The 17,072-nt window shown below is 44.9% G+C and overlaps 1 protein-coding gene across 7 annotated transcripts in view; it reads left to right on the top strand.

The window, feature by feature from the left end:
* The window catches only part of cadm1a (cell adhesion molecule 1a), a 330,811-nt gene that overhangs the window by 299,547 nt on the left and 14,192 nt on the right, over nt 1-17,072 (top strand). For 4 of the 7 annotated variants that reach the window (XM_086225948.1, XM_086225944.1, XM_086225943.1 and 1 more), the window contains 2 exons: nt 4,243-4,329; nt 14,295-14,327. The exons of 1 other annotated variant lie outside the window; for it this stretch is intronic. In XM_086225948.1, the coding sequence (XP_086082074.1) occupies nt 4,243-4,329; nt 14,295-14,327 (120 nt within the window). The remainder of the gene's footprint in view (nt 1-4,242; nt 4,330-14,294; nt 14,328-17,072) is intronic. 2 more of the 7 variants (XM_086225946.1, XM_086225945.1) reach the window with 2 other exon arrangements.

Here is a 17,072-nt window from a genome sequence, read left to right as displayed (position 1 = left end):
AGACTTTGCAGCCGTCACTCAGCTTGGCAGTAAAACTGAAGTGATGCCCACTTGTTAAATCTATCATTCATAAAAACACCTGCTGAGGCGCGTCGGGTGGTGGCGGCGCGTCAGGTGGTGGCGGCGCGTCTCTCGGTCTCCTCAGCACCTGGCTGGATGTGGAAGTTGTCTGGTGTCTCAAACACTTCAGAGATGATATTTTCGGATGTCAGCGCAGGTAAATATGACATTTTCAAAGAGGACACAAGGTGCTTAAAACAGGAAGTCGTCATCACCGCTGCTTGTGTCCTCCCTCTCCACCTGCCTCCTAACAGGAACTTCCTCCATATAATTACGTCATCACATTACCGCCCTCACGAGGCTCAGCGACAACATTCTTGTCCGTTTGCGGGGGGGGTCCTTCTGACGGAGCTTCCAACCTCTGTGTTTGAGCTGTGTAACTTAATGATGAAGTCTGCATGCTTCCTCCAGCCCTGCTTGACAGCCAGAACAAATGCCGGCGTGGCCAGCATCTCCTCTAATACATCTGATTCCCGACTATTGTGACCCTAAGTGATGGAGAGCACTGTGAGGCCGGCTGACACTAACAATGTTAACAGCAAAAGAATGCAGCCTGTGTTGCTGCGGCGCTCGCTGCCTGCTCTTACTTCACAGGGTAAGAAAACATAAACCATTAGGGTTTTCCTCTCACAGTGGAGTGAGACCCAGTGCCGGGGGTTCTAAGTTGTTTATAGGCAGCAGCTTACCCAATAACGGAGTTCTCCTCCTGCCTTTTCTTCCCCAGCGCTGCGTCTTCTTGCACACAAGCAGCATATTTAGTGACCCCGTTGCTCTCTGTTGACTCTCTGCTTTACATTTCTTCCCCATTAAGGCACAAGGGAGTTTTTCCACGAGTCACTCTGGGCTATTTTAAGTGGCATCCAGTAACTCTGAGAGATGCAAAGTGGCCCAGAATATCTCATTCAAGCTGCAAGCGCTCTTTGTTTGCTGAAATTGCACTTGAGTGGAAGTGAAATTGCTGGTTTAAAATGTGATGAAAAGAAAAAGTAATTCATCATTTCCAAAACAGATTTAGAAGCTTATGAATTATGAATGACTAAATCATTCCTGTCTGTTAGTCAGACATTCCAAACATGTATTTAGACGATACTTTATGTACTGAAAGCCTCCATATTTGAGGATTTTTTTGGCAAATTTAAGAATACACAGTTATTGAACTCCTCTTTCTGTTGACATTTTAGAGTAAAACCACCATCCACCGTATCAAATTGTGAGCACTCCAAGAACAATAATCATCAAAAGTTTCCACTCCAACGGACCCCCAATATTTTTGTTCCCCATAATTCATACTAGAACAGTATCAGGCATCCTTCATGCCTCCGTGGCGCTGATGGCCGTTGACGTGATGTCGCAGGAACACCAAGAGGGATTTTCCTCACATTCGGCTCAAATATGCACTGGGACTTGAGGGTGAACTGATCTCCTGCCTCTGAACCTTACCAGCCACTTACAAGGGTTTCAGTCTTCTTCAGTTATGAAAACTTGTGTGACATCAACAAACAGGTTTGATCCGGCGTTCAACTGCGTAGCAACTGCTCCTCGCCTCTTATCACAGCGTCACGGGTTCAGATTCGACAGAGACCGAAGTCTGAAGACAGAGAAACAGAAGAAACCTGGAATGGAAAATATGTTTCCCTTCCAGCCATTATTGGACTTCAAGATAAATGAGAAAATAAAGCAGGGAAACATTTAAAGAGAAAAACAAAAGTTTCTAATTCAATGAAGAGCACAGCAGCAGCATCCAGTAGAAACTGAATTTTGCTCCAAAAGAGTCGGTCATCATGTCGCACATCTGAGAAAACTCTTCAGAAACCTGCATGCGTGTGGAGTTTTTCCTCCTGTGTCACTAATGACTCTGTGCTGGAGTTTGCGGGCTGTTGTTGTGTTGATCTGATCCACACAACCGTGCAAATCTTCTCTCATCCCGTGGCCATGTGGCGTTCTTTAACTGGCCAGCTTCAGCAGCAATGATTTCTGTTAGCCGGCGTGTCCTGCAGCTTCCTGCAGCCCGTCGCCATTTGTTCCGGCCAGAAACGCTGATTCATAAGGCTCATCAGTAAAGCAGGCCCGGTGACTCAGCGTGAGGAAAACACATTCTGTCTGTCACATTTGAAATTCAATGAGCTCTTTGAAACATCGCACAATCTCCCCACAAAGGAAGCGTAGATGTGCGTTCAGACAGTTTGGGCAGTCTTGCTTTTAATTTTTCCACTGCCATGTTTTTAATGAGCTCTTGACACTGATGATCCCAAACATCTGCTGGTCCCGCAAAGTTCACGATGGGATGAAACCAATTAGACAGCACCACCCCTGAGCTGGAGTTTGTTTGGCTTGCCAGCATGTGGGAGCCTCATCAGCTGCAGCTTCGGCTGCCAGTCGAATTCCCAGCGGATCTTTTTCGCTCCGCCCTCGTCCGCGCATCGGCCTGTACACTGTTTGGAATGATCAAGGTTGTCTTTACACGCACGCTTGATAAATTAAAAACATACCGCACACCAGGAGTGTTTGGAAAGTGTTCCAGATCACCTGAAGGCCTTCGTTTGCATTTTAAAATTTGCTCCAGGCAGACTTCTTTGGGGCTAAAGAGCCTTCAACACATTTTAGTTGCTTTCTTCAAGTCTATGAAATACATGATTTTCTGAACGGTGCAGTCGCTAAGAACAACTTCCACCCTCCGGGAAGACTACTCTCCTAAAACACCTCTGTTCTCTCAGGGAGGACATAAAACAGACGGAAAACTTTCATGTGGCAGTTGTAGGATTCAGTACTTTCACTGTCTAAGGAGCAGCAGGGACATTCTGTCGGACCACAACGATTGTTGTGACGTCAGCTGAGCACGCTAGCCGGTTCACGCTAGCAGGACAACACATGGCTTCTGTCTGCAGCGTGAACAGCTGTAATCAGCATTCACTCTGGGGTCCAGAGATCCAGCACCAGACTCCAGTATTTATCGGCAGGCTCAGCACTGATCAGAACACGTAACGCAGGTGAACGTTTCAGGTTAGCGCCATACAGCGAGTGGCTCCACCACCCACAAATCCAACCCGTCTGCCCTCAAGGCAGCGCTCGATCCCTGGAGCAACACATGAAGTAGTCACCAGAGCAACAGGACCAGGCGGGTCTGTGGCCCCTCGTGAAGTCAACAGCAGACAGACAAGCTAGCTAACACACAGCTATACCTGCAGGAAGGTTAGCGGTAGCAACTACAGCAGTAAAATCCTGTCATGACTCATCGGAAAAAGGCCAAACATGACGGTTGACATCCTCTCCTCCATCGTCCTTGTCCTCACACATTCCCTCCTCACCTTCCTACCGCAACGCATTTCATTAAAGTGTAGTCTTGTCTTCCTCCTTATCAACAGACTTTATTTTTTCCCCAGACATTTTAATAACCTCAACAGGTTCTTCAGTTCATTCCATCACAATCAGAGCGGCGCGGGAGGTCTATAATCAAGCTGCACTGTCAGGCTTCATATCAGTGCCGTCCTCCCGCTTCAACAAGGAAAATGTCACTTTTAATATCTCCCCTGGTCGTTGTCAGGGCAGGGAGGCTAACGTGGCTAATGGAGGACAAAAGGGGATGCGAAGAGCACGAACGCCAAAATCGTTTGCGTGTTTTTGTGTGTTCGTACTTGTACACTTCCTCCTGTTTTTGTGTCATTTATTGTGTCATTATGTTTGAGTTTCTACATCAGTTTTTGTTGTTGCCGTGCCAAACTCCTCTCCTTAAATATAAAGCACAAGTTTGTTTGTCAAGGCAGCTGACTGCATAACAATGACAGCATGAGCAAAACGCCAGCACATGTTACTCATTATACTTTTAATCGCTTCTAACAACCGTGTACTCCGGCGCATCGCCACGGTTTCATGTCATGCTGTGTTGACATAAAAGAGTCTCAAACAACATCTCAGTCGAGCTCGGCGCGTGTGAAACTGAATTATGAATGGCAGTGTCATCCATGTGTGTTTAATGCACTGCCACCGAGCTAATGTATCAAAGCATCTGCAGTGCTCCTAAATCACACACACGCACGCACACACACACACAGCACGCGTGCACAGAGACGCACACTTGAGCTGGTGTGTCAGACAGTGATACCATCGCTTCTTTTATCTTCATGGCTTTTTTACTCATTTGTTTCCCCTCCCGTGTGTTTGTCATGTATTTGTCTTGTCATCCAGATGCTCCCACCACCACCCCTATACCCACCACAGCCACCACCACCACCACCACCACCATCACCATCTCCTACCACGAAGCCAATCAAGGTACAGTATCACCTGCACGCTCCTGCTTTGAGTTTGAGTCGGTTCAGACTTGCAAGTTGAAATAAATAATGATTGAAATGGGGCTTTGGTTGGTGTGTAGTCTCCAGCTATAGATCTGTATATATATATATATATATATATATATATATATATATATAGATAGATAGATGATAGATGGATAGATGATAGATAGATGATAGATAGATAGATGATGGATAGATGGATAGATAGATAGATGATAGATAGATGATAGATAGATAGATAGATAGATAGATAGATGGATAGATAGATAGATGATAGATAGATAGATAGATAGATAGATAGATAGATAGATGATAGATAGATGATAGATGGATAGATGATGGATAGATGGATAGATAGATAGATGATAGATAGATAGATGATAGATAGATGGATAGATAGATAGATAGATGGATAGATAGATAGATAGATGATAGATAGATAGATGGATGCATAGATAGATGGATAGATAGATACATAGATAGATGATAGATAGATAGATAGATAGATGATAGATAGATAGATGGATGCATAGATAGATGGATGCATAGATAGATAGATAGATGATAGATAGATAGATGATAGATAGATGGATAGATAGATAGATAGATGGATGCATAGATAGATGGATAGATAGATAGATGATAGATAGATAGATGGATGCATAGATAGATGGATGCATAGATAGATAGATAGATGATAGATAGATAGATATATAGATAGATAGATGATAGATAGATAGATAGATGATAGATAGATGGATAGATGATAGATAGATGGATAGATGATAGATAGATAGATGATAGATAGATAGATGATAGATAGATAGATAGATGATAGATAGATGGATAGATGATAGATAGATAGATGATAGATAGATGGATAGATAGATAGATAGATGATGGATAGAGAGATAGATAGATAGATGATAGATAGATCGATAGATAGATAGATGATAGATAGATAGATGATAGATAGATCGATAGATAGATAGATGATAGATAGATAGATCGATCGATGGATAGATAGATAGATAGATAGATAGATGGATAGATAGATAGATAGATAGATGGATAGATAGATGCATAGATAGATAGATAGATGCATGGATGGATAGATAGATGCATAGATAGATAGATAGATGATAGATAGATGATAGATGCATAGATAGATAGATAGATGCATACATAGATAGATAGATAGATGATAGATAGATGATAGATAGATAGATAGATAGATAGATGATAGATAGATAGATAGATAGATAGATAGATAGATAGATAGATAGATAGATAGATAGATAGATAGATAGATCGATCGATCGATGGATAGATAGATAGATAGATAGATAGATAGATAGATAGATGGATAGATAGATAGATAGATAGATGGATAGATAGATAGATAGATGCATAGATAGATGCATAGATAGATAGATAGATGGATAGATAGATGCATGGATGGATAGATAGATGCATAGATAGATAGATAGATGATAGATAGATGATAGATGCATAGATAGATAGATAGATGCATACATAGATAGATAGATAGATGCATAGATAGATGATAGATAGATAGATAGATAGATAGATGATAGATAGATAGATAGATAGATAGATAGATAGATAGATAGATAGATCGATGGATAGATAGATAGATAGATAGATGCATAGATAGATAGATAGATGATAGATAGATAGATAGATGCATGGATGGATTGATAGATGCATAGATAGATGGATAGATGATAGATAGATGATAGATAGATAGATAGATGCATAGATAGATGGATAGATGATAGATAGATGATAGATAGATGCATACATAGATAGATGATAGATAGATAGATGATAGATAGATGCATGGATGGATAGATAGATGATAGATAGATGCATAGATAGATAGATAGATAGATGCATAGATAGATAGATAGATAGATGCATAGATAGATAGATAGATAGATGCATAGATAGATAGATAGACAGATGTCAGGCCTCTGTTAGTTAGCATAGCATAGCACAGCATAGCACAGCAAATGGTCGAGAGTGGGAAGTGTTAGCAAGGCTGCTACAGCACGTATTTCAACACATGAGGTCACGATTTCTAGCAGGATGTCATTTCAGGATGGAGCTGAAAGTACCAGCTGCTGTGGCGAGTGTCTGAATATGTTCCTCACAGTACATTGATAACTCAACAGGAGCGGGTGTCATGTTCTGACGTGATTGACAGGAGGTATATCTGCACTGATGCTGTGTCACCGCTCTCGTGGTAGCGGCTCCAGAAACCTCTCATTCCTCCTCATTCTCACACTGCGCCAAAAACACAGAACACTGAGCGTGTTGTCACCTGTTACTCTGTCTTCCAATCACAGTTGAGTCGGGGCGGGGCACACGCTACTGAGACAAACTGTCATGTACGTCATGGTTCACTTCCGTCCATGCTGCCGCTCATCCGAGGCTCCTCCTCCTCCCCTGATCTTTGTATGAAGTTGCCAGGAAGTTAAAGAGCTCAGAATAAATCGGCTTTAAAGTATCAAGTATTTGTACTGCAGTACCTCACACCTCTCGCCTGACGCTACGCTCGTGTTGCGTGGTTGTCGGAGTAGCAGGTGACTTATCATGTGCTCTGTGTGGTTTCCACACCTCACAGATCTGGAGTCAGTTTTCCATGAGAGATAAAACATGAGAGTGTGTATCTGCAGCCACGGTGAGAGAAAATTTAAAAAAGCTAAAGCAAACAAATTGACCGCACGGCTAGAAATGATGCAGCCGGGGTAATTGATTCACTGTGATAATTGTTCTGTAACATTCATCCACACAAGAATTGCCTTTTATATGAAGCTCATCTCTCATTCATAAAGCCAATTATAGATCGCAATCCAGGTGGTTGTGGGTAGAGGTGTGGGTGAACAATCACCCAACACCAGCACTTGAAAATTGGGCCCTTTTGGAATAAGCAAATTTGATCTCGTTCTTTCAGAAATCAAACTGGAGGCTATTGTGGCTATCAATCTCTAAAGGCTGCAGATAGAAAATATCACTTTTTGCCTCAACTTCAAAATCAGCCTGAGCTGAATGCAATCAAAGCCTCCCTGACAGATCGCTCAATTGGAACAAATCTCACGAGGCTGGCAGGAATCACAGGCATTGTGCTTGATTATGCCATCTGATTGGATTAAAAGAAATACCTTCTACCCAGGCTGACTGACGGCTCCTGAGCCGCGGATCAGAGTGATTGATTCACCCCAGGATCTCTGCCGATCGGCAACATTACCACACTTATTTCTAATGTCCCTTCATGGGATAAGACACTAAGAGGGAGTCAGGCTACAGGTAAATATGATCTCTCCTCAAAAAAAAACCAACTCACACAAAATGTCCTTTTCGAAAGTTAAAAATCAGCCAGAGAAAGTTTCATCTCAAATACTGAAGATGGGGAAAGTTGACTGGATGAATTCTTCATTCCATAAAAGTAAAAAGCAAATAAACAGGTAAAAAAAAAGAAAGAAAAAGAAGATTCAGCGCAGGGCACAATAAAAATTCAACAATAAGCCTTTCCAGCAGCAAAGAAAGATTTTAAAGACGCCAAATAAATACTAGCTGTTCCTAACGAGCAGGCGGTCATACGTGTTCCCCCTCATTCATATGTTCTCCTTTCACGTTCCTTCATGGAGAGGCAAACATCCACTGGTCTCCTCCACATGCAGTCAGATGACACTTTTAATGTGAGAGGAGAAGGCATGCATGAGAGAAGCTCCGTCTCATACCCCCCCATACTCAGATCTAAACTAGCACTTCTCTGTGCTGAACACTCACCGTGTCCCACTTGTGCCTCTTTTTTATGGGTTCAACTCTTGAATATTCACTTTTTTCATTAAATGACTCGATGTTGTTGCAGCCTGTTGATGAACAAAATAGAGTTCATGAATACACAAATAAATACGAAACATAACCCAGTCTGAATCAGTAAACCGCGTGGCTCCTCGCGCCCGGGTGCTGATGTCACAGTAACACTGAGTGTGACCAGTGGCAGTCTTAGACACAAAATGATGAATCAGCTCATTTTCCCTCATTCGTCTGTTGGGTTTTGAATGTGATGTTCATGTTCTCAGCCCCCCGGCCGCTGCACAGCGCCTTGGTGCGTTCAGCCTGATTTTTGAGATATTTAGTGAGCGATGTGGAGCGTCACGACCTGCAGCATGCAGAGTGGCACAGTGGCACCCGCTCGCCGCCCGTTCACCCCAACCCTGGACCAGAGAGTGACCGGCTGGTGTCCTCCACATCAGAGCGCGTTCGCGAAGCCAACAGCTAGAACTCTGGCCCGGCGGTGCAGGTGCTGAGGGTGTGGGGGGGTGATGGCCATCCCCTGTGAGCAGGGCTTGGGTTGAGACGTGTGGTCCCCACCTGACAAAACAAACCCCGCGTCTGCACTGCCAATATTTCCAGGTTGAAACAAGCCACTTACAGTTTCTGCCAGATGTCCTCTCTTTGCTCCCGGCTACCAGGGGCATTCTATTATTGCTGTGTATATAGATTGAAGGCAGCGGGCTCATATGGCCCTAATACGTTCTGCCAGTTGATTTCATTTACTCACAGTGTGCCTCTCAGATCAGAGACTGCCAAATGAATCTATCAGAGTGGTATTGAGGGTTTTTTTCATCAATTTCCCATTAGAGGGACAGAATAGAGCACTTTAGAAAATCTATTAGAGCCTCAACACTTGGCTCTTTAAGTGCTTTGCAGGGTGTAGAATCATGGGGAAATGGCAAAATTGCTATTTTCAGATATCTGTCCTCTTGCCCCCGCAATTAGGATGCGTCCGTGATGTCCATCTACAGTTGCATACCTTTCTTTACCGTTCTCCACAGGAAACAGCTCTTGCTCATTCTGCAGTTTGCTCCCCTGTGTGTTTTGGCGCCTATATTCTGTTCTTTTTTTTCTTTTTTGGGGGGTTATTTTTGCCAGCGTGAAAGAAAAATATCCATGAGAAGCAACAGCTTGTGTTGTCTTCAGGATATGACCAATCCCAGACCTTTACTCAAACACCGGCTAACCCTGACCCTAACGGGCACAATTTCGACGGGTCACCAGTGGATCCTGATGCCTTGGCGGCGGCGGTGACATCATTGTCTCTGGAACACCTTCAGGGAATTTCTTCCAATGTGGCACAAACTTACGTTAGCAGATCAAAGCTGATCTCCATTCAAAGAACCCGCTTTTTCAAAGTTGTTTCATCTTGTGGACGAACGTGATAAATCGTCAAAGAGTTACTGCTCTACTTGAAGTACATGCCTTTGCAATGCAGTGCGGAGTACAGTCCTGCACCTGCCAGTGTCAGTGAATATTCATCATGACGTGTAGAGTACTCTAGTAGTAGAGTGTAGAGGACTCAGCTGTGATGGACTGTGAGTGTGCAGGCTTTAAATTGCCCCCCAGGAGAGAACTGGACAGACGTCTTTGTCTGGATTCATCGTTCATCCTCCCACCTCTTCTCCTCTCGTTACCTCACCTTTCTCTCCCTCATCAACACAATCTGACAAATCCTTCCCCTAATTTAATTCTCTGCTGAGTGAACAATGGCTCTTAATCCCTGAATGAAGAAAATAGATAATAAATATGCACCCGATGCAAATAAAACAATCAGGCGGCGGGTTGGAATTGCCTTTAATTAATGGAAGCCCATCAAGGGTGCTGGTGATTTAACCCTCGCCATCGACAGGACAACAAAACACACCGCAGAAACTAATATGCTCGGCATTTGTCAGGCTCTTAAATTACATAAACACCATCTGGTGGAGTGACTTGCCTCCACCCCCACCCCCCAGCCCCCCAGTAACTAATGTACGCTGTGTGCCAGATAATGTCTGCTATTGCTCCCACTTCCCTCAGTTCAAGTCCTCGTCCATTTTAAAATCGGAACCTTCCAGCTATAACTAATTTGATTAAGGTCTATTGCAATGGCATAACATACCAACGTGTGGCGTGAAGTCCCAAGAGTGCGTCGCTGATATTACAGCGCCGCGCCGCGTCATTGAAAACGCTTGTCTGGAGCCCAACACATCTTCTTAATGTGGAATGATATTGTCTTCTGGAGGTGTTTCTGCTTCCCACGGTGACCAGAAGGAGATGAGAGTCGTAAAGCGGGTCCAGGATGTAATCAGCTAGAAACACAATGTCGGGCCGTCGCCTCCAGCTAAGACGGCGCTCACTCGTTCCTCTCAGTTGCCTCACTCCCTCCTCACTGCAACTCTTGGGCTGCGCACGGGTCTTGAAGCACTTTAAGATGTGTTCAAACTAGACCTGTCAGTCGATTAAAATAATTAATCAGATTAATCGCATGGTTGTCCATAGTTAACTCACGATTAATCACATATTTTTTATCTGCTCTGAATCTACCTTTAACTGATATTTTTCATTTGTTTTAATTAACCATATCAATATGGGAGTAGGCAAATAGTTACTTTCTGCTAATGCAGCATGTTTATTAGTGTTGGAGCAACATACTGTCCAGGAGTACAAACAAAACAAAAGATCCATCCATCCCTCCATCATCCATCCCTCCCTCCATGTTCCCCCTCTTCTCCTGTTGAGGGTGGTGGGGGTGGAGCCTATCCCAGCAGCCTTCCCCCTGGACAGGTCACCAGTCCATGGCAGGGCCAACACATAGAGACAGACAACCATTGGCTCTCCCAGCCACGCCTACGGTCAATTTAGAGTCTGGATTAACCTGGTCCCTCTTGATGTCTTTGGACTGTGGAGGAAGCTGGAGTACCAGAGAGAACCCAGCAGGAACAGGGAGAACATGGAGACTCACCCAGAAAGACCCCGGCTGCCTCCGAATTGCCAAGTACCAACCTACGTCCTCCTGCTACGTCTAACCGCTACAGCCTACTCCTACAACCTAAACACGGCGGCACCATTCGGACACCCTAGAAGATTGGTGGTGAAGCACGACCTCTGCTGGCAGAGCACAGATACTGCAATCAGGTAGACAGCACCAACGAAAGCCCCCACCTGCTGGCCTGACTGTGGTACTGCACTCCAGTCTGAGCGCACCTTTCATTCATTCTCTCTTATTAAGCACATTGACGCACCTGTAAAGGTGTGTTCACATGCGTTGCGTTTGGTGTGAACGCACCTTTAGTCATCAACGACTATAAATGTTGGTGTTCCATCAGAATGGGAGACTGTCGGTGACGCAAACTTGGCTTGCAGGTCCACAAGTTTTTGGAGGACGAAGAAGAAGTCCGCGGTGCATTGTGGGCCATAGGTTGCTCCGTAGGATGCACCTGAACCGACCTACAATGTGGGCGTGTTTAGGCTGGAATTTAGGTAGCGAAGTAGGTTGCTACTCACGCCAGTTGTGGTTTGGGACAGCCTACGACCTGCTCTGAGACCTGCCATCAGACCTGCTTTGCTATTCGGACGCAGCCCCCGTGCTCCAGCTGGGGCTCCACCCACAACCTTCTTGCTGGAGGCCACAGTGCTGACCGCTGCTCCACCGGGCCGCCCCCAAAAAAAGATGCAAAGGGTATAAAAATTAATAAATTATAAACTCAAGCCCAACAAATATAATAGTAATAATTACTAGTACTAACTGAAGTACTTGAACTATTAAGCCATTAAAACAAAAGGATGACCCTGATGCACTGCATCAAACTGTGATGCACGAATAAATTAAATAAAAACAATTAACACTGACACCTATAGTTCAAACTGTGCCGTGCTTGAATCAAGTGCTTTCTCGTCCTGTCTGACTTTTTTATTACTTTGGTAATAATTTGCAGTCAAAGGCCGATGTCGATGAATGATAAATGTCGGGGTACAGTGACTCCCTCATAGCGTCCCACTGGATTTACTGTTTTCCACCAAAATTCAGCCGTTACGCGAGGAAAACTACTGTTCGAGAGAAATAGACACCAGCTCCTCCATCAGGAGCTCAGTGGGTGGCGCCACAAACTCTGGCAAATGTATGAAATCACTAAAACCAAGATGACTCAGAGCGAGAGGAAAAAAAACATCCAACAAAAAAGTAATCCAGCAGCCAGCGGGGACGCCCAGCAGCCTGTTGGCATTTTCAGTTCCTCGGGGTTCCACCTAATGCATTTCTGCCAATATAATTGTGATTGGCGTGCAGTTATCGCTGCGCGTTGAGCTGGATGTCATGTCACAGCCGGCCACCAAAGGGCTCATGGGACGCATGGTGACTCGTCATGAAGCTGATGTGGATGTCTGCGAGGACACAGCACATGCCTGGAGTGGCGAGATGGTGGATGAGGAGAAGGCTCTCAGAAATGGACGGCCAATCACTCAGCAGCAGACATATTGAACGGTCCCACGTGGCTGCCACCCGCCGGCTAATGAGTGCTCGCAGGCCGTGTTCTGTTGACGGACACTTATCAGCACCGGGACGTCATTTTACACTGTGATGTCAATAAAACACTATTTCTGTCTTGCCGTGGCGGCAGAGATGTAACAAAATGAGACCATCATCTTCTTAAAAAGCCTCCTCGGACAAATCCCACAAAGAAAATCCCCATTTCCTCTCAACAAATGGCTTCTGGCAATCTTCGTTCTTGTCTCCAGACTTTTGAAATGTCATCAGACCCAATTAATCTTTTCCATGTCAGTCAAACGTTGAATTAATTGTTTCACGTGTGTGTGTTCGCTTACTTAAAATTATGCCTAAGTTTTTGAAATTGGCTTCATTGTTTTGGAGGGTGGGCGAGACGGGCCAGTTGGTAATTAGAGCCTCCCTGGAGCGACAAATCAGCTTTGGCGTTTGCCTCCATTAGTGCCTGATGTAACACCGTCGTCCTCCCTCATCCAACGAATGCTCACGGATGAACATGCAGATGTTTTTATTGAAGCTTTTTAATGCTGAAAGTCCAACAAGCCGACATCAATAGCAGCCAGAAGGTAAATTGTTGTCTTGACTTAGTGTTGAAGTGCTTGTGTAGTTTTTAGCTGCTGTGCGGCTCAGTTGTAGCCCACAGAGACGAGACTTCAAACTAAGGGCCTGTCAAGTCGTCAAACAGCGTCTGAAACTGTCTTTTCTGCAGCGAGACCAAGTCGGGGGCCATGTCCAATTTTTGTAACATTTTGAAATGTGCGGTCTGACAATCACACCCAGTTTGTGCAGCAGCTGGTCAGGTGTCGGCAGGCTGGTTTCCACTTTCTTCACGTCCACCAGTGAGGTCATGTTGAGGAGGTCGGTGCTGCTTCTCTCCTTTTTCACCAGGAAGAAAACCAGAATTACAGCAACGGCATGTCAGGTGGTGATGAGTTCAGTGACCAATCAGTCCTACGCCAATTTTTAAAATTCTGTTTTGTCATTGAGGAATACATTTATTATCTGTCACTTTTCGAGAGGAGCAGAGACGCCTTCCCTCTCCCCCGCGAGCAGCGGCGCATCCACAGAGTCGTCTCAACACTGATGGCTGCGGCTGCTAAATTTTACTTGAGCTGCTGCCGTGCATGATGGGAAAGTTTTTCGAAGCTATGTTCCGACAGCTGCAGCATTATTTCCTCTCGGTCGTTTGTCTTTTCTCCAGCCCGGCAGCCTACAGCTCCTGATAAAAGTCCGCTTCATATCTCCTCGACCAGTAGCCGCCGTCCCCTCTGAGTGGAGCGTCCAGCATCAGCAGTGGAATTGTGACAAATGTGCGTGCGTGCGTGTGCGTGCGTGCGTGTGTGTGTGCGTGCGTGTGTGTGCTTATGTTTATCTCTGCACTGCCTTTGGTTGCCTTTGATTTCCCTTAAGCCTTGTGTCTTTTGTCATGTTCTGGTGTTCTTAATGCTTGCTTATGGGTGTCATTTGTTTTCTCCCCCTGTCCCCCCCCCCACCCCACCCCCTCCTCCCTGCCTCCTCCCCGTTTCTCCTTTATTTGCATGCTGTTTCTCCTGTTGCACACCTCCCTCCACAACTCCTTGTGTGCTCAGACACTGCGCCCAGCACTGAACCTGCAGCTCATGGTTGGTATCTCTATATTTCCTCTTGATGTCTTTTTATTTGACTTGTGTGTCCTGCATCTGCTGCATGCTGTTGATCATTGTGCTGGCAGCCTGTCAATCACTGAGTTCACTGATGATTCTCTCCATCCTACAACCTACCCAGTGACTGATTCTATTCTTATAACTGTGTCACAAAGGCGTTTATTCCACTCATACGCGCCCTGATGTCCTCGCTACATTTACATGCACACTCATCTCCCGCTATTATTCCAATAATTGCAATATTCCGATTTGAGGAAGGCCGTGTAACAGCATGTAGGAGCTCTGGAGACACGCCTGTTCGTGACTGGATCAAAAACATGTGCTAGCTTAGTCGCTGTAGTCTCTTTGACAAGCCCAGCTAGCCAGAATTTGTGCGGTCGCACATCAACAGAATATTAATTTTCCTGAGCCGTATGAGGAGCTCAGTCGGAATTTTGCCACTTTCAGAATAAGGACAAAAACCTGGAATAATAGTGGAGTATAGAGCGCATATAAACATGGTGGCTGAGAGTTTCCCTTCCCTGCTCTGGAACTGCACTTGTTAAATAGTTGCACTAACTAACCAATTACGGTTTTTCCCTGAAGGAGCCACGGAGGAATAAAATCCTCTTTGAGGCCCAGACTGATTATATCGCCAGCGTGAGATGATGTTTTCTGGAGGCAAAATTAGGCCTCATTTACTATTTTCATTAATTTGAATGAAGATGATGCACGTTGTTATTTTGTGTCTTATAATTTGTGAAAACAAATTCAGTTTATGGTCACAGGGTTCCTCCTGAGCCTCTGCTTAGTTTTGTTCGAAATCAAACCTGAGTTCACTCACCGGACACGTGGGTCGAATTGGGGGGATTGTGGGGGAAACGAGCGACGCCAGCCCTGAGATTGTGGTGTTCATGGAAGAATATGCATCATGTTAGGTGTCACAAAGGTAAGCAAGAAAAATGAATCTAATTATCACTAATCAGGAGACCAATAGTGACCCTCCACAGTGGCAAATGACCACTTTGGCTGTCAGACAAAGATCGATGGACTTGTAGTTTGCGTTTCTTCTGACTGACTGGGAGATTGTTGAGGGATGAGAACATCTCAGATGTCTGACGAAAGCAGAAGAGCGAGCGCACGTGACACTGGCGGCTCTGCTGAGATTCTAGAATATCGAGATTGTTGCATTTGTCCCTGAGTTGCAGGTTGAATCCTTTGCTCAGTGACAATGTTGCTCATCACTGATCTGAGAGGAAGTCCAGCACGCTCACAACCATATATGGGCTGATCTGCAGCATCACAGCGTTCAAATAAAATGCAGGAATAATTCAGTACAGTTGTTTCGACTCAGTTTTAGCTCAGAAGAAGAAGAGCTTCCAGGTTTAATATCAGCAGGTCACCATCGTCTTGTTTTAGCACATCAATAATGCAGGAAACGGAATTAAAAACTGGCTTCATGATAATGTGTTCATCTTGACAACTTCCATGTTGTGTGGACATGTTTCCTACTTTATGCACGGATTAATTTAATGTATGATGTAATCAACATAAGTTGGCATGTTTAATCTATCACGCTGATCCTGTTTGGGCGTGCGGCGGGCGGTTGAAGTGGCTGCTAACATGGCGTCGACGGCGTCTGTCAGACACACTTGCCTGCAGCCGTAATGAGGCTTCCTCCCTCTAAATGAGGTTGGCAGGCGGCTCATATTGGCCCGGCCACAGATGACTTCTCCTCTCTCTGGGAGATGTGTTTTTAACATTTATGTGTTTTGGAACATTTGTGCCAGATGTTTCGTCTCTATAAACTTGAGAAGTTTTGCCTCAATGATGCATCATGAGTGTGACATTTATGCTTGTATGTGACATTGTGGATTCACTCACTGCACAGAGAATATTTATGTTCCCGCCTCTTCAGAGCGGACGCGCAGGGGAAGCTGTGATAAATGTGATCGTCACATTTGAAATTAAAAAAGCACACACCATTTCCTGCTGTCACCACGTGGCGTTGCAACTAATCTGACCTTTAAAGGTACTGGACGCTCTCTTGGCCCAGGCTCCGCCCCTCCGCCCTGTTCGGTGAAAATCAAAACTGTAATTTTTTGTGTAATGCAGCTGACAAACGGCATCAAATATACGAGCCCCTTGGTGGCTGGACAAACTGACCAGGAAACCCATTAAAACACACGCAGAGAAAGAACTACAAATCTAAACAAGCGGTTGTCACGCTGAAGGCGTCCAGAAGCAGTTAAACCCAGTTTAAGTAAATCCTGCAAACATGCAATGAACAGATTTCCATTTGGGGTTGAAGAAGAAACAACTTTTAATAGGTTTTACTGTCTGCCGACCTATTTTCTGCTCCTGACAACTGGCCGAGCAGATCCACTCGCACCCGCCAGCCTCTCCTGTAGGTTGTCTGTGTGTTTCTGTGCGCTGAATAATTCAGGGAGCAGTACGTCTACTTGGACCGCTCACTTAGAGCTGCAAGAGCGCCTTATGAAATGAATGTAAATAATTAACAGTTTGTGTGTCAGCAGGGCAACCACCCAAAATCCTGACATGCCTCAGATGCTAATTAAAGCCTCGTTCCCTCGGCCGGCGTGTCACACCGAGTCAGAGACTGATCGAGAAGCATCGCTGCTGACCGCCTTGCTCCCCGTATCCTCACAAATTTTGTTGCCATGGTGATGCCCACTTGTCGTGATTAAAAGAAAGAGGGAGCTGACACACTACAGAGCTAGAAGG

The sequence above is a fragment of the Aulostomus chinensis genome, chromosome 15 (genome assembly GCF_037954235.1).
Source record: "Aulostomus chinensis isolate RoL2024-O1b breed Wild chromosome 15, RoL_Achi_v1.0, whole genome shotgun sequence".
NCBI lineage: Eukaryota > Metazoa > Chordata > Actinopteri > Syngnathiformes > Aulostomidae > Aulostomus > Aulostomus chinensis.
The sequence above is the reverse complement of the archived record's forward strand: the minus strand, read 5'-3'. Positions and strand labels throughout refer to the sequence as shown.